Source organism: Bufo bufo, chromosome 2 (assembly GCF_905171765.1).
Source record: "Bufo bufo chromosome 2, aBufBuf1.1, whole genome shotgun sequence".
NCBI lineage: Eukaryota > Metazoa > Chordata > Amphibia > Anura > Bufonidae > Bufo > Bufo bufo.
Genome location: NC_053390.1, coordinates 784,658,178 through 784,682,358, shown reverse-complemented (window position 1 = coordinate 784,682,358; position 24,181 = coordinate 784,658,178). Strand labels below are relative to the sequence as shown.

At 45.1% G+C, this 24,181-nt stretch overlaps 1 protein-coding gene across 1 annotated transcript in view; it reads right to left on the bottom strand.

Moving 5' to 3' along the window:
• The window catches only part of LRPAP1 (LDL receptor related protein associated protein 1), a 43,816-nt gene extending 21,300 nt beyond the window's left edge, over positions 1–22,516 (bottom strand). Inside the window, exon 1 of the mRNA XM_040419167.1 lies at positions 22,267–22,516. Within this exon, the coding sequence (XP_040275101.1) occupies positions 22,267–22,437 (171 nt within the window). The 5' untranslated portion in view covers positions 22,438–22,516. The remainder of the gene's footprint in view (positions 1–22,266) is intronic.
• Positions 22,517–24,181: the final 1,665 nt, after the last annotated feature.

Here is a 24,181-nt window from a genome sequence, read left to right as displayed (position 1 = left end):
AAACCGGAATTAGACTTACCGGTAATTCAGTTTCCATGAAATCACCATGACGGCCACAAGGAGATTGACCCATGACCTCTGTGGGGGCAGGAAACAGAAGAGGTTAAATTGCCCCCTCCCACCACCACACCTCAGTGTTCCAAAGATATCAAGTGCCAGAAGTGTCTTAGTATTTCCCAGTATTACATCATACCAGAAAATACCAGTGAAAAGAACTTAAAGAAAGGGAGGGAATATATGGGCCGTCATGGTGATTTCATGGAAACTGAATTACCGGTAAGTCTAATTCCGGTTTTCCCATATCATCACCATGACGGCCACAAGGAGAGTTATAAAATTATTTTTTATGGGTGGGGGCAACCGCTTGGAGAACCTTCCGAACAAAGGAGAGGCCAGAAGTTCCAGATAAATCCAAACGGTAATGTTTCACAAATGTGTGAATACTAGACCAGGAGGCGGCCCTGCATTTATCATCCAGGGAGGCCCCTGCTCTTTCAGCAAAAGTAGTGGAGACAGCTCTGGTAGAGTGAGCTCTAATATTGGAAGGAGGATCCAGATTCTGATTCTTATAGCATAGGGTAATAGTGTCTTTAATCCATCTTGCAATGGAGGATTTTGAGACCCTGGATCCCTTATTCTTTCCAGCAAATTGGACAAGCAGGCTGTCAGACTTCCTGAAGTCCCTAGTGGCTTCTAAGTATCTAAGGACTGTACGCCTAACATCAAGGAAATTAAATTTCTCTTCCTCCTGATCCTTGGGATTGTTGAAAAAGGATGGAAGGAGGATCTCTTGGCCTCTGTTGCGGTCTGAAGCTACCTTTGGCAGGAAACCTGGGTCTAGTTTAAGCACAATCTTATACTCAGTGATGGTAAGGTATGGTTCCCTAATGGAGAGAGCTTGAATTTCTCCCAGTCTCTTGGCAGAGGTAATTGCTATAAGGAAAGCAGTTTTGAAGGAAAGCAATTTAATTGAACAACTCTCCAATGGCTCAAATGGGGAACACATAAGGTTGTTGAGAACTAAATTTAAGTCCCAGGTTGGGCTGCGGGATCTTAGCGTGGGTCTAAGTCTGCGGGCAGCTCGTATGAATCGTTTGACCCATCTATGGTCTGCCAGGTCGGCGTCAAAGAAGGCGCTTAATGCCGAAATCTGAACTTTTAAGGTGGATGGAGAGACGCCCATGTACAGACCTTTCTGTAGAAATTCCAGAATTTTCTGGATATTAGGCCCTACAAAATTTGGATTCTCTTCACCCGACCATGAACAGAACCTTTTCCAGATCTTCAGGTATATTGCGGAAGTTACTTTTTTTCTGGAACATCTCAGGGTGGCTATAACTTTGTCTGACAGGCCCTAAGACTTTAAGAGGGAGACCTCAGGATCCAAGCCGTGAGCTTCAGGAACTCCGGATGAGGATGCAGCAAAGGACCCTGGTATAGGATGTCCCCTCTGAGTGGGAGTCTCACTGGTTCGTCTATGGCTAGTTTCAATAGAGGACCGAACCAACTTCTCTTCGGCCAGAACGGGGCGATCAATATTACTGTGGTTCTCCCCTCCTGAATCTTCTGAATGACCCTCGGGATGAGAGGCAACGGAGGGAATGCGTACCCTAGATCCCAGCACCATTTTAGGGAGAAGGCATCTATTCTCCAGGGATGATCTCCTGCATTTAGGGAGCAGAATATTTGTACCTTCATATTTCTCCCTGATGCGAACAGGTCTATTGTAGGAAGCCCCCATCTCTGGTTTAGCATATTGAAGACCTCTGGATTCAGTGCCCACTCTGTATGATCTACCACCTGTCTGCTCAAGAAGTCCGCTTCTAGATTCTGGGACCCCTTCAGGTGCATTGCTGAGATGGATTTTAGTTCTTTCTCTGCAAAGGAGAAAATTTCCTCTGAGATACTCTGGAGTTTCCCTGATCGAGTACCTCCCTGATGTTTCAAGTAGGAGACCACGGTCACATTGTCCGATAGGACTTTCACATGCTGATTTCTTATCAACTGTCTGGCGGAGAGTAGAGCTTCTCTTACCGCATACAGCTCCCTGAAATTTGAGGATTGGGCAGATATCAGATGCTTCCACGTTCCCTGGAAATAGGCTCTGTCGATTTTCGCTCCCCAACCGGATTGGCTGGCATCCGTGAAGATGGTAATTGAGGGCGATTTGATCCATGGAACTCCCTGGGAAAGATTCTTCTCCTTCATCCACCATGAGAGAGATCTCTTTACTGATCCTGGAATTGGAAGTTTGGAGTCTAGAGAGCCCTTCTTGTTCCAGTGGGACAATAGCCAGTTCTGTATCACTCGACAGTGAGCCTGTGCCCACTCGACAGAAGGTATACAGGAGGTTAGGAGGCCGAGTAGGCTCATTGCTTCTCTCACTGAACATCCTTTCCGGCATTGGAAGTGCCTCACCTTGTTTATCAGGGACTGGATCTTGCTCTGTGAAAGGAAGGTTGACTGAGTTACGGAGTCTAGAGTAACTCCCAGGAACCTCACCTTCTCGGATGGAACCAACATTGACTTGGGTTCGTTCACTATCCATCCTAGTTGAGACAGGCGGGACAGAAATATTTCCAAGTCCGATAGCAGGAGTTCTTTTGAGTCTGCTATAATTAGAAAGTCGTCCAGATATGGCACTATATTTAACCCCTCCTGTCTGAGTGGGGCTATCATCTCTATCACTAATTTGGTGAAAAGCCTTGGAGCGGCTGAAATCCCGAAGGGTAGTGCTATAAATTGGAAATGACGAATCCGATTGGAAGGATCTAGGATAGCAAATCTTAGAAACCTCTGGTGATCTGGGTGAATGGGGACGTGCAGATAGGGGTCCTTCAGGTCGACCGAGCACATAAATGCCCCTAGCTTTATCAATGGTACTATGGATCTGAGAGACTCCATCTTGAACTTCCTGTAAAGAATAAACTTGTTCAGTTGTTTCAAGTTTATGATGGTCCAGAAGTCTCCTTCCTTTTTCCTTACTAAAAATAGGGTTGAATAGTACCCTAGACCTCTTTGAGACGCGGGAACTGGGATTACTGCACCCTTCTTCACCAAGTCCTGGACTCCTTGGAAAATATTTAGGTTGGAGAATCTGGTAGGCATCTTTGTGACGACGAATCTTGGAGGGGGGAGAGAGGTGAACTCGATCCTGTAACCTTGCCGAATGATATCCAAGGCCCAAGGATTTCTTGATGTTAGAGACCATGGACCCAGGAAATTCTTCAGTCTCCCCCCTACAATGGCGTCATTGTTTGTCCTCGAATTTGGATTGGGGCTTGAGAAGGAAGCCTCTTCCTCTACCCCCTTTGGGATAAGACCAGCGGCCTGACTTGCCTTTCCCTCTAACAGTCTTGTTTTGTCCACCGTAAGACTGAAAGGACTGGTTCTTTCTAAAGGACCTTTCCTCAGGGAATCCCTTCTTCTTGTCGGCCGCTTTCTCAAGAATCTCGTCTAGGACCGGCCCGAATACATATTCTCCTGAAAAGGGGATAGATATTAACTTCTGTTTAGAAACTCTATCGCCCGACCAAGACTTCATCCACAAAGCCCGACGAGCCGCATTGGAAAGCCCTGCCTCCTTAGCGCAGAATCTAATAGACTCAGCCGATGCATCTGCCAGGAACCCCGTAGCTGATTTAAGTAGCGGGATGGACTGCAAGATTTCTTCCCTGGAGGTCTTACTGCTTAGGTGGTTCTCAAGCTCTCCTAACCATAAGTACATAGACCTGGCGACAGACGTTGCTGCGATGTTGGTCTTGATGTTAAACATGGAGGCCTCCCAAGCTTTCCTTAAAAGGGCATCTGCCTTCCGCTCCATAGCGTCTTTCAATTGGGCGGCATCCTCAAACGGCAGGGCAGTTTTTTTGTTAACCTTCGCCACCTGCACATCTATTTTAGGGGTCTCGTCGAACAACTTAGACTGAGAGGGGTCGAACAATAGTCGATTTTTAAATTCTTTGGAAATCCCCAATCGTTTCTCTGGTTCCGACCATTCCTCCAGAACCATTTGTCTAATGTGTTCGTTTATGGGGAAGACCTTGGATTTTTTCACCTTGAGTCCACCGAACATTTTGTCCTGAATGGATAAGGACCTAGGGGTTTCTTCAATCCCCATTGTTGTTCTGACTGCCTTTAATAAGTCACTCATCTCTTCTGAGGAAAAATAAAATTTCTTATTATTTTCGTATATTTCTCCTTCAGAGAGAGAGAGAGAGAGAGAGATCATCCTCCCACTGCATGGAAGTGGAGGCTTTATCGTCGGCATCCTCGGATCCAGAGGTAATGATCCTAGAACGCGGACGCTTGCGAGAGGGCTCGTCCTGGGGATCAGACTGAGCAACTCTAGCGGCCCTGATTTCTTCCTGAACCACAGATCTGATATTCTCCATAAGGGACGACTGTTCCTGCTGGACCACATCAGAAATACATGCTTTACACAGCTTCTTTCCATATCCCTCAGGCAGTCTTTTAGCACAAGAGATGCAGCGAGGAGGTTTATTAAACTTTTTTTGCGCCTCTTTAGCCTGAAATAGATATGGAATAGAGGCATCAGAAATAGGCCTAGTAAAAATACAGCGCTATAAGAAAAGCAGACCCCCAGAGGGATACTTACAGGAGGCAGAGAGGGGGCATCAAGCTCCATAACAGTTTGTATCTCAGGACCTGACATATTCTCAAGCAGAGCAATTGCAGTACTCACAGACCTTAGATCAGCGTTCCTATGGCCGTCCCGCCTTTTATTCAAACTGCTCAGCCTCCTGCGCTTTACTTCCGGGTTGCGTCACATGACCGAACCCGGAAGGGACGTCACTGACGTCGGCGTGTGCACACGCCGGCCGCACCAGCCCGACCCACAGGGGAGGAGGAGATTGAGGCCCGGGAGCAGGCTCCAGACCAGCCGGAGCAAGTCCTCCCGATATCCCCCAGCCCAGCATAAGCACGAGGCCGCCGGCGGACTGGGGGAGCTCCGATGAGCTTCAGGTAACCAGGAGACCGTCCTCAGACCCTCCTGGAGACGAAGAAAAATAAAAAAGGAGACGATTTCCTATCTTCATCTCCCTGTCGTCCGCAGGGAGACTCTTCTCTGACCCTGGCCACAGTGGGGACAGGAACACTGAGGTGTGGTGGTGGGAGGGGGCAATTTAACCTCTTCTCTGTTTCCTGCCCCCACAGAGGTCATGGGTCAATCTCCTTGTGGCTGTCATGGTGATGATATGGGAAAACATTGCTCCACATAAGCTCTCCATCAGCACACGTTGACCCCATCACAACTCCAAGTGTGTGTCCTTTCTGTTACAGCTCTCCCGGTAACTGCCACAGCCTCTAACAGAAGTGGCTGGTGGAACTGAGCGTGTGCGACCACCTCAAAGATGTCACCAAGGTGGACAGCAAATATTGAAAAGAACAAACAGCAGGTGGTGCTATACAGGTATATTTTGTTGAATAAAAATGTAGTATAGCCAGTGAGTTAATTATATGCAATTACAAAAAGTATTCAGATCCAGATGCTGGTTCGAAAAATGTAGACTATTTTTGTTGGACAACCCCTTTTTACATCTGCCATGCCGCCCTTCACCCTCCATCCACTGTGGTAATATCTGGCTACCGGGTGCTCTAGCGAACATAGTATCTGGAACCTGTCTAGATATTTACTAATTTAATAAACCCATTTGGGGTTATGTTCTATGTCTTAATACTGATGTCCTGGACTCTTTAGCCCAGTTTTGGAGCTAAGGGCACTGACAATTTTTCCATTTCCGCCAGGATGCAGTCAGAGCCATAACTGTTTAATTTTTATCATTTTCTTTTTTGCACACTCTTTATACAAATAGTTATTTTTCATTGTTTTATACGGGTTGTGACAATTTTCCACTTGGATAGTAAATATCACTTTAATTCAATAAAGAGATGTATTTGTTTTTTCAACATTTTATTGAACTTTTATGAATGTTTTTGACCAGAGAGAGCACTTTCACTGATTACTTTATGCCTCTGTATTCCAATATATTATTATCAGTGAATGTAAAACAGACAGGTGGTTCTGGTCAGTGCTGCTGGGCACCAGGTGTATCAAAAAGGGGTGACGATGGGCATTCAAACTGAGCCCCTTACACCATTATGTGACGCTGTTGGCACCGACCATAGCATGTAAGAGGTTAAGAGTGATCTCCAATCTCAGCCTTTAGGCTGCGTTCACACATCCGTGGTGTGTTGCGGACCCGCAAATTGCGGGTCCGCAACACACCAGCCCGGCACCCCCATAGAAATGCCTATTCTTGTCCGCAAGCTGCGGACAAGAATAAGACATGCTCTATCTTTTAGCGGAGCTGCGGACCCAAAATCGGGGCCGCGCGCCGCAAATGCGGATGCGGACAGCACACTGTGTGCTGTCCGCATCCATTCCGTCCCCATAGAGAATGAATGGGTCCGCACCCATTCCGCGGATGTGTGAATGGAGCCTTAACGTGATGCTGGCTGTCATTTACAGCAGACTCCTGAGGGTGATGCCACGAGCACAGAAGCGGGTACAGCACCAACATTGCACTGTGAAGCCCCTGCCAGGGCGGAACATAAGGCATGGAAAAGGTTAAAAAGCAAAGGTGCCTCTTTGTCGCCAAAATTTGATGACTTTAATGCATCAAACAGAAAATAAATTTTCACATATTCTTGGCTAAAAGTCTACCGTTTTCTGTCTACAGCTCCTAAGTGGACCTACGTGTCTACTACATCAGGGGTCACCAACCTCCGGCACTCCAGTTGTTGAGAAACTACAATTCCCAGCATGCTCTATTAATTTCTATGAGAGTTCTGTAGCAAATATGCATGCTGGGTGTTGTAGTTTCACAACAGCTGGAGTGCCGGAGGTTGCTTACCCCTGGTCTACATGCTTAAAGACAAAAAAAAATTATATATATATATATATATACACACCTCGCGTGTAACATGACCCTACAGTCAAGTGTTCTGGTCCCCATTCTAGATCCCAAGAGGAGGTGGCAGATGGAAAAATAATAAAAAAATAAAAGTTACGCATGACTGTAGAGTGTGACTACAAAAGGGTTGTGTGTAGTCTGTAACCATGGAAACCTATAGATCTGCATGGAAACTGCACGCACAAGTAGAGATGTTACATCTAGCACTGGATCTCCGTGATCACATATGAAGCTCGTTGTTTCACAAGCCCCCCAAAAAAAAAAAAAAGAGACAGAGCGCCATTTTAACCCATTTATGCCAAGAAAGGGAGCACGCAGCCTTTGGGTTATTTTTACGCTTGTCGCTTTATTTTCCTCAAGACGACATGAGCCTTCAATAACAGAAAGGCAAGAAAAATCGCTTTGGTTTAAAAAAAAAGTCACTTCCGCAGTTCTGTCCGCTTGTGAAATATCCGATGACATTTTAACAAACAAAAGATTTATTTCAATCAAATCTTTACACCAAGCCTGCGCTGCTATTTCCAAGAAGAACAGAGTGACATTTTCGGGGGAGGTGAAGGTCCTCGGCTTGATTCAGCGTCTGGGCACCATCAGAATAATAGAAGACACCTTACGTAGTATATCGCTTTATACTGGCCCCATCACGAAGACGTGTGGAGGAATCGTACACCAATATGGCCCCGTCACCGCTCCTGACAGGTCTGTTTTAGTAGATATTGACCTTCCCCCACAAAATAACCATTTGTTAGCATCTTTTCTTAGTACCCTGTATTGTGTAATTCATCTATTATTCCTCCAAGAAACGTATGACTATAATGACGTTACACAGTCACACGGATGCTGTGAGGCTTTGTAGGGGGTAAAGGCCCACTGACAACTGGAGTGGCAACACCTAGTTGTCGAGTTATTCATTCATTTCCAAGAGGAATAACAGAGGAATCACACATTACTAAGGGAAGAATACAAGTATTTGCAAAAACAGATATGGCAGAACCTGGGCAGCTCCTTTAAAAGAACAGTGTGCAGGAGAGCATCCATTGTACAGCAAGATCCGACATCTCGTTGCTTTAAAGCAGCAGTGTGCAACCTACGGCCCTCTGAGGCCCCTTTCACGCGAACGATCCGGATTAGGTCCGGAAGCATTCAGGAAAACTCGCACCATTTCGCAAGCAATTGCAGTCAGTTTGGTCTGCGATTGCGTTCAGTTTTTTTCGCGCGGGTGAAATGCACATTGATGCGTTTTTCATGCGCGTGATAGAAAACTGATTGTTTAGAAACAACATCTCCTAGCAACAATTGGTGAAAAACGCATTGCATCCGCACTTGCTTGCGGATGCTATGCGTTTTTCACGCAGCCCCATTCAATTATATGGGGCCAGCGTTGCTTGAAAAACGCAGAATATAGAACATGCTGCGATTTTCACGCAACGCACAAGTGATGCGTGAAGAACATCGCTCATGTACACAGACCCATTGAAATGAATGGGTCCAGATTCAGTGCGGGCGCAGTGCGTTCGCATCACGCTTTGCACCCGCATGGAAACTACTCGTCTGAAAGAGGCCTAAGGCCTCTTTCACACGGGCATCGCGTGTGAGGGCCGGACAAGATGCGGGTGCGTTGTGGGAAAACGCATGATTTTTCCGCGCGAGCGCAAATCGCTTTAATGAGTTTTGCACGTGCGTGAGAAAAATCGGCATCTTTGGTACCAGGACCCGAACTTTTTCACAGAAGTTCGGGTTTGGGTTAGGTGCTGTGTAGATTTTATTATTTTCCCTTATAACATGGTTATAAGGGAAAATAATAGCATTCTGACTACAGAATGCTTACTAAAATGTCCATTGAGGGGTTAAAAATAATAATTTTAACTCACCCCATCCACTTGATCGCGTAGCGGATCTTCTATTCTTTCTACTTTCTTCAGGACCTGGCTAAAGGACCTTTGATGACGTTAATGCGCTCATCACATGGTCCATCACCATGGTGATGGACCATGTGATGAGCGCAGTGACATCACCACAGGACAGTTCCTTTTCATTAAAAAAGAAAGAAGACATGCCAGGCTGAGCGTTCAAGTGGATTAAGGTGAGTTTATTAATATTTTTTTATTTTTTAACCCCTCCATCCCTAATTTACTTATTCAGAATGCTATTATAATGCTTTATAACCATGTTATAAGGGAAAATAATAAAGATCGGGTTAAGATCGGGTCTCCATCCCGATCGTCTCCTAGAAACCATGCGTGAAAATCAAACCGCATCCGCACTTGCTTGCGATTTTCACGCAGCCCCATTCACTTCTATGGGGCCTGCGTTGCGTGAAAAACGCAGAATATAGAGCATGCTGCGATTTTCACGCAACGCACAAGTGATGCGTGAAAATCACCGCTCATGTGCACAGCCCCATAGAAGTGAATGGGTCCGGATTCAGTGCGGGTGCAATGTGTTCACCTAATGCATCGCATCCGCGCGGAATACTCGCCTGTGTGAAAGGGGCCTAACAGTTATGGATGCAGTTTCACAACAGCTGGAGACATAAGGGTGGCGCACTGATTTAACCCTTTCCATGCCAAGAATATATATTCGACAGAAAAGCACTTTAGTAGTTAAAAACATATCAGATATGTCCTTGGTACTAAAGGCAGATTCTGGTCTTGTTTTAAATGTAACAACCTACAGCAGGTTGAAGTGGGAGCTACAGTTGCAAATTTTTATATTTTTTTTACTAAAGTTAGGCCACTTTCACACTTGCATTTTTACTGGATCCAGCAGGGTTCAGCAAAAACACTTCCGTTACTGAAAATACAACCGCCTGCATCCGTTATGAACGGATCCGGTTGTATTATGTCTTCTAAAGCCAAGATGGATCCGTCATGAACTCCATTGAAAGTCAATGGGGGACAGATCAGTTTTTTATTGTGTCAGAGAAAACGGATCCGTCCCCATTGACTTGCACTGTGGGTCATGACTGATCCGTCTTGCTCCGCATCCCAGGACGGAAAGCAAACCGCAGCATGCTGCTCTCTGGTATGAGAACGGAACATAATGCATTCTGGAGGATTCCGTTCTGTTCAGTTACATTTTGTCCCCACTTACAATAAATGGTTGTCACATAGACTAGGCGCAGCTCAGCATCATAGAAGTGACTGGGGCTGAGCTGTGATACCAAGCACATCCGCTATACAATGTACGGCGCTGTGCTTGGTGTGCAGGGAGAAGGGCGCAGCGCCAGGTGTCTTCTCAAACAGCTGATTGGTGGGGGTCTGATACATACTTGTTGGAGGACAGGTCATCAGTATAAAAGTCTTGGAAAACCCCTTTAAAGCAAGGTTACACCACGACTGTGATCATCGGGTTTATCAGGAAATATAAAGAATTTGGAGGCACACTGACTCAATAGCAAATGATTATATCCTCTGGATTGTCACTTACCTGTCTGTATGACATTATTATCAGGAAATATAGCTATAGCGCTCAACTGTTTTTAGTTTCTCCAACCAGCAGGAATACTAACATTTCCAGAATTCCTAGCGTATATCTGCTGCAGATTGTGGCGCAAAGACTGCTCACGCCAGGTCTAAAAAAGGGGCCCGTCTCATTAATCATTTTCTACTCCTGTTTTAGGCCTCATGCACACGACCGTATGCATTTTGCGGTGCGCAAAAATGGATCAGCAAAAAATACGGATGACGTCCGTGTGCATCCCAACGGAACAGCTGGCCCCTAATAGAACAGTACTATCCTTGTCCGTAATTTTTTGGCGGAACGGAAATGGAATGCACACGGAGTACCTTCCGTTTTTTTTGGGGCGGACCCGTTGAAATGAATGGTTCCGTATACTGTCCGCAAAAAACAAACGGACACAAAAAAATATGTTTGTGTGCATGAGGCCTTAGGCGTAGAAAATGGTCTAAATTTAAGCCAGTAAGGGAGCTGGCGTAGATTTAGACCGGAAGGGGATGTGCCCTACATAATTTTGGCAGATCCTTCGCCAGAGCAAAGACTTATAAAGATTGGCGTCTAAAACGCCGGTCTTAATAAATGACCCCTGTATTTTTTCTCATATCTTTAGGCTATTTGTTTAGGATGAGCTCAGATCCTCCCGCCCAATGTACAAATGTTAATGGTGTTCGATCCATCCAAAAAAGGGGGATAAATGTACAGTACAGACCAAAAGTTTGGACACACCTTCTCATTCAAAGAGTTTTCTTTATTTTCATGACTATGAAGGCATCAAAACTATGAATTAACACATGTGGAATTATATACATAACAAACAAGTGTGAAACAACTGAAAATATGTCATATTCTAGGTTCTTTAAAGTAGCCACCTTTTGCTTTGATTACTGCTTTGCACACTCTTGGCATTCTCTTGATGAGCTTCAAGAGGTAGACCCCTGAAATGGTTTTCACTTCACAGGTGTGCCCTGTCAGGTTTAATAAGTGGGATTTCTTGCCTTATAAATGGGGTTGGGACCATCAGTTGCGTTGAGGAGAAGTCAGGTGGATACACAGCTGATAGTCCTACTGAATAGACTGTTAGAATTTGTATTATGGCAAGAAACAAGCAGCTAAGTAAAAAAAAATGAGTGGCCATCATTACTTTAAGAAATGAAGGTCAGTCAGTCAGCCGAAAAATTGGGAAAACTTTGAAAGTAAGGGCTATTTGACCATGAAGGAGAGTGATGGGGTGCTGCGGCAGATGACCTGGCCTCCACAGTCACCGGACCTGAACCCAATCGAGATGGTTTGGGGTGAGCTGGACCGCAGAGTGAAGGCAAAAGGGCCAACAAGTGCTAAGCATCTCTGGGAACTCCTTCAAGACTGTTGGAAGACCATTTCAGGGGACTACCTCTTGAAGCTCATCAAGAGAATGCCAACAGTGTGAAAAGCAGTAATCAAAGCAAAAGGTGGCTACTTTGAAGAACCTAGAATATGACATATTTTCTGTTGTTTCATACTTGTTTGGTATGTATATAATTCCACATGTTTAAATTCATAGTTTTGATGCCTTCATAGTCATGAAAATAAAGAAAACTCTTTGAATGAGAAGGTGTGTCCAAACTTTTGGTCTGTACTGTATATGGTTGGATCCAACTATATGACACATGTCTGCCTAGTATAGGTATGGATCTGTCTGTTCAAAAAAAAATTGCTAGGATTGCTAGAAAGGCAAATCAGAATCCCTGCTTGACTACAAAAGACCTTCAGGAAGATTCAGCAGACTCTGGAGTCGTGGTACATTGTTCTACTGTTCAGTGATGCCTGCACAAATAAAGCCTTCATGGAAAAGTCATCAGAAGAAAAATTGTGTCCCCAGTGTCAGAAGTTTGCCAAAGAACATCTAAACAAGCCTGATGCAGTTTGGAAACAAGTCCGGTGGACCGATGAGGTTAAGATACAACTCTTTGGCCACAATGAGCAAAGGTATGTTTGGAGGAAAAAAGGGCCCAACATTTCATGAAAAGAACATCTCTCCAATCATTGGGGTGGATCAATCATGCTTTTAGGTTGTGTTTCAGCCAATGGCATGGGGAACATTTCATGGGTAGAGGTAAGAATGGAGTCAATGAAATTCCAGCAAATTCTGGAAGCAAACATTACACCAACTGTAAAAAAAAAAAAAAGCTGCAGTTGAAAGGAGGATGGCTTCTACAAATGGATAATGAACCTAAACACACCTTAACCTCCTCAGGACCGCCGTACGCAGGATTGCGTCCTGGCGGCGGCCCTGCTCTTCTGGGTGGACGCATATACGCGTCCCCTTGCGACAGCCGAGATTTCCTGTGAACGCACACAGGCGTGCGCTCACAGGAACGGAAGGTAAGCGAGTGGATCTCCAGCCTGCCAGCGGCGATCGTTCGCTGGCAGGCTGGAGATGTGATTTTTTTTAACCCCTAACAGGTATATTAGATGCTGTTTTGATAACAGCGTCTAATATACCTGCTACCTGGTCCTCTGGTGGTCCCTTTTGTTTGGATCGACCACCAGAGGACACAGGCAGCTCAGTAAAGTAGCACCAACCACCACTACACTACACTACACCACCCCCTGTCACTTATTAACCCCTTATCAACCACTGATCACCCCATATAGACTCCCTGATCACCCCCCTGTCATTGATCACCCCCCCTGTAAGGCTCCATTCAGAGGTCCGTATGATTTTTACGGATCCACTGATAGATGGATCGGATCCGCAAAACACGTACGGACGTCTGAATGGAGCCTTACAGGGGGGTGATCAATGACAGGGGGGTGATCCCCCCATATAGACTCCCTGATCACCCCCCTGTCATTGATCACTCCCCTGTAAGGCTCCATTCAGACGTCCGTATGTTTTTTACGGATCCACGGATACATGGATCGGATCCGCAAAACACATACAAACATCTGAATGGAGCCTTACAGGGGGGTGATCAATGACAGGGGGGTGATCCCCCCATATAGACTCCCTGATCACCCCCCTGTCATTGATTACCCCCCTGTCATTGATCACCCCCCTGTAAGGCTCCATTCAGACATTTTTTTGGCCCAAGTTAGCGGAAATAATTTTTTTTTTCTTACAAAGTCTCATATTCCACTAACTTGTGTCAAAAAATAAAATCTCACATGAACTCACCATACCCCTCACGGAAACCAAATGCGTAAAAATTTTTAGACATTTATATTCCAGACTTCTTCTCACGCTTTAGGGCCCCTAGAATGCCAGGGCAGTATAAATACCCCACATGTGACCCCATTTCGGAAAGAAGACACCCCAAGGTATTCCGTGAGGGGAATATTGAGTCCATGAAAGATTGAAATTTTTGTCCCAAGTTAGCGGAAAAGGAGACTTTGTGAGAAAAAAAAATAAAAAAAAATCATCAATTTCCGATAACTTGTGCCAAAAAAAAAATAATTCTATGAACTCGCCATGCCACTCATTGAATACCTTGGGGTGTCTTCTTTCCAAAATGGGGTCACATGTGGGGTATTTATACTGCCCTGGCATTTTAGGGGTCCTAAAGCGTGAGAAGAAGTCTGGGATCCAAATGTCTAAAAATGCCCTCCTAAAAGGAATTTGGGCCGCTTTGCGCATCTACGCTGCAAAGAAATGTCACACATCTGGTATCGCCGTACTCAGGAGAAGTTGGGCAATGTGTTTTGGGGTGTCATTTTACATATACCCATGCTGGGTGAGATAAATATCTTGGTCAAATGCCAACTTTGTATAAAAAAAAAATGGGAAAAGTTGTCTTTTGCCGAGATATTTCTCTCACCCAGCATGAGTATATGTAAAAAGACACCCTAAAACACATTGCCCAACTTCTCCTGAATACGGCGATACCACATGTGTGACACTTTTTTGCAGCCTAGGTTGGCAAAGGGGCCCACATTCTAAAGAGCACCTTTAGGATTTCACAGGTCATTTACCTACTTACCACACATTAGGGCCCCTAGAATGCCAGGGCAGTATAACCCCACAAGTGACCCCATTTTGGAAAGAAGACACCCCAAGGTATTCCGTGAGGGGCATGGTGAGTTCCTAGAATTTTTTATTTTTTGTCACAAGTTAGCGGAAAATGATGATTTTTTTTCTTACAAAGTCTCATATTCCACTAACTTGTGACAAAAAATAAAAACTTCCATGAACTCACTATGCCCATCACGAAATACCTTGGGGTGTCTTCTTTCCAAAATGGGGTCACTTGTGGGGTAGTTATACTGCCCTGGCATTCTAGGGGCCCAAATGTGTGGTAAGAAGTTTGAAATCAAAATGTGTATAAAATGACCGGTGAAATCCGAAAGGTGCTTTTTGGAATATGGGCGCCTTTGCCCACCTAGGCTGCAAAAAAGTGTCACACATCTGGTATCTCCGTATTCAGGAGAAGTTGGGGAATGTGTTTTGGGGTCTCATTTTACATATACCCATGCTGGGTGAGAGAAATATCTTGGCAAAAGACAACTTTTCCCATTTTTTTATACAAAGTTAGCATTTGACCAAGATATTTATCTCACCCAGCATGGGTATATGTAAAATGACACCCCAAAACACATTCCCCAACTTCTCCTGAGTACGGCGATACCACATGTGTGGCACTTTTTTGCAGCCTAGGTGGGCAAAGGGGCCCACATTCCAAAGAGCACCTTTCGGATTTCACCGGTCATTTTTTACACATTTTGATTTCAAACTACTTACCACACATGTGGGCCCCTAGGATGCCAGGGCAGTATAACTACCCCACAAGTGACCCCATTTTTGAAAGAAGACACCCCAAGGTATTCGCTGATGGGCATAGCGAGTTTATAGAAATTTTTATTTTTTGTCACAAGTTAGTGGAATATGAGACTTTGTAAGAAAAAAATAAAATAAAAATCATCATTTTCCACTAACTTGTGACAAAAAATAAAAAGTTCTATGAACTCACTATGCCCATCAGCGAATACCTTAGGGTGTATACTTTCCGAAATGGGGTCATTTGTGGGGTGTTTGTACTGTCTGGGCATTGTAGAACCTCAGGAAACATGACAGGTGCTCAGAAAGTCAGAGCTGCTTCAAAAAGCGGAAATTCACATTTTTGTACCATAGTTTGTAAACGCTATAACTTTTACCCAAACCATTTTTTTTTTTACCCAAACATTTTTTTTTTTATCGAAGACATGTAGAACAATAAATTTAGAGAAAAATTTATATATGGATGTCGTTTTTTTTGCAAAATTTTACAACTGAAAGTGAAAAATGTCATTTTTTTGCTAAAAAATCGTTAAATTTCGATTAATAACAAAAAAAGTAAAAATGTCAGCAGCAATGAAATACCACCAAATGAAAGCTCTATTAGTGAGAAGAAAAGGAGGTAAAATTCATTTGGGTGGTAAGTTGCATGACCGAGCAATAAACGGTCAAAGTAGTGTAGGTCAGAAGTGTAAAAAGTGGCCTGGTCATTAAGGGTGTTTAAGCTAAGGGGGCTGAGGTGGTTAAAGGGGTTCTGTCACCCCACTAAAGTGTTTTTTTTTTTTGGGCTAGTTAAATTAGTTATATTGCGATATATGACAATATAATTGTGTTACTTACTTTGATCCAGCAGTTTCTGCAAAAAACGAAGTTTTATAATATGTAAATTCGGTCTCTACCAGCAAGTAGGGCGGCTACTTGCTGGTAGCTGCTGCAGAAATCCGCCCCCTCGTCGTGTTGATTGACAGGGCCAGCCGGGATCTCCTCCTCCGGCCAGCCCTGTCGGCATTTCAAAAATCGCGCGCCTGTGTTCATTCGGCGCAGGCGCTCTGAGATGAGGAGTGCGCCTGCGCCGATGACGTCTTCTATTTCGGTGATGTCATCGGCGCAGGCGCACTGAGGGAGTTCTGAGGAGACGAGCCTCCTCATCTCAGAGCGCCTGCGCCGAATGAACACAGGCGCGCGATTTTTGAAATGCCGACAGGGCTGGCCGGAGGAGGAGATCGCAGCTGGCCCTGTCAATCAACACGACGAGGGGGCGGATTTCTGCAGCAGCTACCAGCAAGTAGCCGCCCTACTTGCTGGTAGAGACCGAATTTACATATTATAAAACTTCGTTTTTTGCAGAAACTGCTGGATCAAAGTAAGTAACACAATTATATTGTCATATATCGCAATATAACTAATTTAACTAGCCCAAAAAAAAAAAATCACTTTAGTGGGGTGACAGAAGCCCTTTAAAATCCACGATAGAGTAATAATAATAATAATAATCTTTATTTAGCGCTTTACATTCAGGGGGTTCAAGTACAAACAGAGTCATTAATAACATATAGCAGCAAACAGACCATCTCAAAAGGCGCACCCTGAAGGTTTCACAGTGGCCCTCACCACAGTCCCCTGATCTGAACATCATTGAAAATCTGTGGATAAATCTCAGAAGAGCAGTGCACGCAAGACGGCCCAGGAATCTCACAGAACTGGAAGACTTTTGCAAGGAACAATAGATGAAAATTGATCAAAGAAGAATTGAAAGACTCTTGGCCGGCTAGAAAACTACAGCTACAAGCTGTGATACTTGCCAAAGGGGATGCTACTAGGTACAAACCATGCAGGGTGCCCAAAATTTTGCTTCGGGCCCTTTTCCTTTCATTTTGAAAATGCTAAATAAAAATGTGTTTTTGCTTAAAATACAAAGGGAATGTATTATCTTTAACTTTATGCCTTTTGGAGATCATTTCATCTTCAACTTACTTAACTGTTCATAGTAACAGCAAATGTGACCAGGGGTGCCCAAACTTTTGCATGCCACTGTATTTTTCTGACAGCTTCACAGTCTTTTTCTAGTATGGTGGCCTACAACCTGTAAGGCTACTTTCACATTTGCGTTCGGTGCGGATCCGTCTGGTATCTGCACAGACGGATCCGCACCTATAATGCAAACGCTTGCATCCGTTCAGAACGGATCCGTCTGCATAACTGGTTTTTCAGATCTGAGTTTTCACATCGTGAAAACTCAGATCCGACAGTATATTCTAACACAGAGGCGTTCCCATGGTGATGGGGACGCTTCAAGTTAGAATATACTAAAAGAACTGTGTACATAACTGCCCCCTGCTGCCTGGCAGCACCCGATCTCTCACAGGGGGCTGTGATCCTGCACAATTAACCCCTCATTGTGCGGATCACAGCCCCCTGTAAGAGATCAGGAATACATAACTGCCAGCAGGGGGCAGTTATGTACACAGTTCTCAGTATATTCTGAAATGCAGCAGATTTTATGGCTAGAACAGTACGCTTCTGATTTTTTTCCATTTGGAAATTAACCTGCAGTGCATGCCAATTATTGGTGAGGAAAGAGCATGGATTTCATTATGGCTATTTCCCCATTGAATTCAATAGGAACGAAGAAATCCACAATCAAATGCTAGTGTAGGGGATTTTACAGTGGATTAGCTACGGACAATTAGAGAAAGTAAAAAAATTTTTTTAAAAAAAAGTTGTCTACTCTCCGATCAATCCATTGATGCTCCCCGAGTCTCCATATACTCCCCATATACCCCTGCCAGTTATCGACCCCCGACTCCAGCGCGGAAATGCCATACAGTTTATAATATTGAATGACCCCTTTAACTTTCCCTACATGATAAATGCCATTTGCTGAAGTGACGCACCCCTTTAATGCAGACGTGATGTACATCAATATTAATATTTTTCTTGAGGATCTGTAAGGAGAAAACCTCCATTGTGCACAACAGCTGGAGGCAAAGAAGTTCTGGCCCCGAGTCTATAGGTGTGTATTTCAGATCCATGGAACACTGATCCAGAATCCAGCTGTGTGGAGGAGGCCGAAAGCTTCTCCGTGAACAATTCAAAAGTGCAAAAAAATAAAAAATATAAATCTAATCCTATAACCTCCTCCTTCTAGACGGCACTTTTCACCAGATCTCCCATCCGGCTGCAGTTGCACAACGTGTTGCTCAATAGTCAGAGAAGGAAAACGTCAGTGTTCCTTAGAAATCGCAATTTATATAAAAGGCCATTTCTGGGCAGAGCACAAAGTGCCGTTTTGTTACATAGCTTTTCCACTTGTAAAGCTATAAAAATATGCAACAAAAAAATTCTGCAAAGTCCTTGGTGGTTCAATTCCTTACAATTTTCAAGATATCTGCTTGCTGTTAGTGAAGAGAAAGATACTGGTTTATATCCAGATGCTGAAAACCTGCAAGGTCCTAAAGTTGGATTCACAGTTTCTGCAACAAATCCTCCTCCCTGCTGGAGTTCATCCTAAGGGCTCGGGAACCCGAATGTATCTTTTGTCTGCGTCCGATCCGTATTTTTGGAAGGGCGGATGCGGACCCGATTACGGTGTGCTGTCCGCATCCATTTGTCTGTTCCGTGGCCCCGCAAAAATATAGAACATGTCCTGTTCGTGTCCGCATTATGGAGAAGGATAGGACTGTTCTGTTAGGGGCCAGACGTTCCGTTCCACAAAACGTGGACGTGCATGTGCCCTAAGGGTACGGCCGCACATTCAGGTTTTTGGGACGGTTTTTGAAGCCAACATCAGCAGTGGATTCAAAAAAGAGGAGCAGCGATATCTGTCCTTTATACTTCCTCTACTTTTATGATCCCTTCCTGATTTTGGCCTCAAAAACTACCTGAAGGTGGCAGCACCCTAAGGCTACGTCCACATCTGCGTTACAGTATTTTGGTGGTCTTTTCTGGCAGAGGAGCAGACTATTGGAATTACGGGATCTGCCACAGCTGGACACTGACGGCTTCTAGTTGAATACCGCCATTCTGCCAGAAAAATACCACTGCAGGATATCTCCGCCAGAAGGCAACATTCATGCTGGAAATCTAACCGATCCCATTATAGTGAAGGAGGATTTGTCAAGCTCTGGTGGTGTCCGGCTATGCCACATACGGCAATTCCAGTAATCTGCTCCTCTACGGAACAGGAGTACCGAAATACCGCAACGCAGACGTGAACCCAGCCTAAGGCTTACTTTCACACTTGCGGCAGAGTAAACCGGCAGGCAGTTCCGTCGCCGGAACTGCCTGCCGGATCCGGCAAAACGTATGCCAACCGATGGCATTTGTAAGACTGATCAGGATCCTGATCAGTCAGAAAAATGCATTGAAATGCCGGATCCGTCTTTCCGGTGTCATCCGGAAAAACGGATTTGGCATTTATTTTTTTTTCACCTTTTTTTCGGTCTGCGCTCACGGATCCGGCATTCCGGTATTTTGAATGCTAGATCCGGCACTAAAACATTCCTATAGAAAAAAAATGCAGGATCCGGCATTCAGGCAAGTCTTCATTTTTTTTTGGGCCGGAGATAAAACCGCAGCATGCTACGGTATTATCTCCGTCCTGATCAGTCAAAAAGACTGAACTGAAGACATCCTGAACGGATTGCTCTCCATTCAGAATGCAATAGGATAAAACTGATTAGATCTTCTCCGGTATAGTGTCCCTGTGACGGAACTCAGTGCCGGAAAAGAATAACGCTAGTGTGAAAGTAGCCTAATACTTCCTGACGGTGAATGTCTGCTACAATTGTATCCGGTCTAGACAACCTGCACTTCAGACTGATACAGGTCTCCTGCCCTGAAACACAGTAACGAATTATCTCAACTGAGAGGTATCTCTGGCGAGGACGAGCTGGACTGGAAGCAACTGGCAGCAGAACGCCAGCTGTGAGAACAGAACGTAATCTGGACATATTTTGCATCCGTGGATTCACACATAGGTTTTAGCATTTTTTTGTACCTGAGATTTCAGGTGTGTTTTTTTACACACCGGCTCCTTAGCTGAAGGTCTAACATCTGTTACCGGGGTTTTGTTAAATGGGCGGCTTTTTTTTTCCCTTTCTAAATTAAACGGAGCAGGTTGATGCTTTTGGCGTTTATATTTTTTTCAGGCTTGCTTTAGGGGACTGTATTTTTGTTTCGCATCCTTTACGCATTTTTTTTTTGAGGTTCGGATCCAGACCCATTCATTTCAATGGGGCTGCAAAAGATGCAGATATCACACCGTGTGCCGTCTGCGTCCGTTCCGCGGCCCCCGCAAAAAAGATGGAATGTGCCCTATTCTTATCCATTTTACAGACAGTAACGGGCCTTTGTAACACCGTGAGGGACCTGCGGAAAAGGAAAATACGGTATCCGTGTTTTGTGGATATGGTCGGGTGAATGGATCCTTATAGAGGGGAAAAAAAATTATAAATAAATAAAATAAATTCGATTTACACAGTTGTTTAGAGAAAAAAAAAGCAGCTAAAAAAAAACACAAGGGGGGGGGAGGGGTTTAAATCGCAAGAGAATTCTATGGCGTTTTTGGAGAGCAAATACATGTGTGTAGGGGCCAAATGGCCTGATTGCAAGTTTTAATCTCTCAAAGGGTTTGTGCACACGACCGTGGTTTTGTTCCGCATCCGAGACGCATTTTTTGCAGCTCGGGTGCGGACACATTCACTTCAATGGGGCTGCAAAAGATGAGAACAGCACTCCGTGTGCTGTCCGCATCCGTTGCTCCGCAAAAATTATGAGTCATGTCACGGGCGGCATCCGTGTTTTGCGGATCTGAAATTTGCGGACCGCAAAACACGGCACAGTGGTGTGAACAAGCCCAAACTCTCAGCATCCTAGATCTCTGTCTGGGCCAGTTAAACCCACGTAATACATCCATATTATTCTTGTGTGAATCCAGCCATAGGGCTCATGCACACGGCCGTTGCCCGGTTGTGCCCACCTTGCAGAAGGTGGCACAGAACCACACGTCAGTGTTTGGTCAGTGATTTCCATCAGTGATTGTGAGCCAAAACCTGGAGTGGAACCTGCTCCTGTTCTGTGTTTAGAGTCGCACCTGGTTTTGGCTCAAAATCATTGATGGAAAACACTGACCGAACACTGACATGTGAATGAGGCATAACTTTGCTGAAAAACCAGGAGACTAGTGGGAACAATGTTTCCATTCAACAACAGCAAGCAGGAATCTTTTCAGTGTTGAGGAATTGAAATACAAAGTACACGATAAAGTTCCTAAACTCTTCATCATAAACTTCCCTTTTCACCAGATGTCTCCTTCCTGATGACAAAACGGACACAAAGTGACTCCAGGGAGGAGAAGAAAGGACTCGTCTCGACCAATCACCAGTTAGGCTAAACGCGCAGAATCGGGATTGCGTGCGGAAAATCCGCACTGTAGGTCGTGTGCATTGTATTCTGTGAGAATGTGAAGTTCTCATGTACGCGATGATATTTTTCCTGACCGAATATCATGCGGATTGAGAGTAAACGTACACAATGCGGATCTGCACCAAAATCCACATGTAAACCCGCACCAATGGATGAGGATTTCCCTGCGAACACCTGCAGATTTCAGTGCGCACATAAATCCTGATCGGAGAAAGGAAACTAATAGTAATTGGGGTGTAATTATAATGTACGTGAAGACGGGGCAGCCATGAAGGACCCGGGACTACTCAGAATGGATGAATCCTTACACACGTGCTAATATATACACACATACAGTATACAGACATGCATTATACAATATATACACACACACTATACAGTGTATACAATGTACGATATATATATATATATATATATATATATATACACACACATTATATACAGTGTACACACATACACATATACACACACACACACACTATACAGTGTATACAATGTACTATATATATATATATACACACACACACATATATATATACAGTGTACATATATATATATAGATATACCCATATATACAGTGTACACATATAGACATATACAGACAAGGTATACATTATCTATACATTGCACACACCCCATACACTGCAGACATTTGTATACACGGGTCACGTGACCCCCGTCCCCTGCACTCACTCTCTGCGCCTTCTCCCACACTTGGTTCAGCCTCTGTATCCGGAACTCCACCACCTCCTCGTCGGCCCGGTTCTCATTCACGTCCCGGGAATACTTCCCTCCCCCGGCCCGGGAACCGAGCGGCTGCAGGGAGCAAAGCAGCAGCAGCACACCGCACAGAGGTGCAAACATGTCTACGAGAGAGATCGGGAGAGCACAGGGACACCGCGGCCGCCGCAGCGCAATGTTAGGCCCCAGAACCGAGCTGCCGATTGGTCAACTTCTGACACCGAACACGAACTCGCTGCTTATTGGCCGCTCACAAGCACGTGGGCCCGCCCACTCTGGCATGTTAACTCCATCAGTGCTGGAGCGCGGGGCTGCATTCTTTAGCATCATTATTATGTGAGGGAGGTGCACAGAGAAAGACAGGGGCTTGTAAATCTGAAGGTGATCTGCGTGCTGACAGGAGGGTGCTGCAGGTTCCCTAGCAACCAGTTAAATGGCGCCCTTCATTTTTGCACCCTACTTCGGAAAAATTGGAGCTGTTATCTGATTGGTTGTTATGGACAGTTAGTACAGCCTTGCAAACCAATGAAATTGGCCAGTTTTTTGGGGATATCCCCCCTGTATACCTGTGTATGGAAAACCTCATAGTAATTATTCACTCTTTGTCCCAGCAAATATAGTGGAGAAAATACTTATTTCATACACTGGCGATTTTGCAAGTTTTCCCACCTACAAAGAATGGATAGGTCTGTAATTTTTAAGTAACATTATATTTTTAAGTTCAGAATGTTACATATTTACAGTAGTTCTTTATTTGGCATTAATGGCAGCCAAGCTCATCCCAGGGGGGTCCAGAAAGGGGTTCACCCAGCTTTCACTCTCCCTGCCTCTGTCGCTGCCTCTGTCCTTTTCTCTGCTCCCCACCTCCATCAGCCTCCTATCAGACCCCCCCAGCCTCAGAGCAGACTCCCAGCCTCAGAGCAGATTCCCAGCCTCAGATCAACTCCCCTATCAGACCCCCAGCCTCAGAGCAGACTCCCAGCCTCAGAGCAGACCCCCAGCCTCAGAGCAGACTCCCAGCCTCAGATCAACTCCCTATCAGACCCCCCCCAGCCTCAGATCAGACCCCCAGCCTCAGAGCAGACTCCCAGCCTCAGAGCAGACCCCCAGCCTCAGAGCAGACTCCCAGCCTCAGAGCAGACCCCCAGCCTCAGAGCAGACTCCCAGCCTCAGATCAACTCCCTATTAGACCCCCAGCTTCAGATCAGCCCCCATTAGACCCCCCCCCCCAGCCTCAGATCAGACCCTCCTATCAGATCCCCCAACATCAAATCCCCCAGCCTCAGATCAGATCCCCGTCAGACCCCCCCATCCTCATCTCTGATCCCCCAGCATCAGATCCCCCAGCCTTAGATCAGACCCTCCTGCCTCAGATCAGACCCCCAGCCTCAGATCATACCCCGATCAGACCCTCCCTAGCCTCAGATCAGACCCCCAGCCTCAAATCATACCCCCATCAGACCCTCCCCAGCCTCAGATCAGACCCTCACCACCCTCCATTAGCCTCAGATCAGCACCTATCAGACCCCCTCTCAGCATCCACTCAGACCTCAGATCAGACGCTTAAAAAATATAATAAACTTACCTCTCCAGCTACCACTTGGCAGATTCACTTACCCTCCCTGGTCTTCTTGCCGCTGCGCAGCATTATCTTTATCATTATACTGTACTTTAAAGGGAACCTGTCACCGGGATTTTGTGTATAGAGCTGAGGACATGGGTTGCTAGATGGCCGCTAGCACATCCGCAATACCCAGTCCCCATAGCTCTGTGTGCTTTTATTGTGTAAAAAAAAAACATTTTGATACATATGTAAATTAACCTGAGATGAGTCCTGTAGGTGAGAGGAGTCAGGGACAGGACTCAT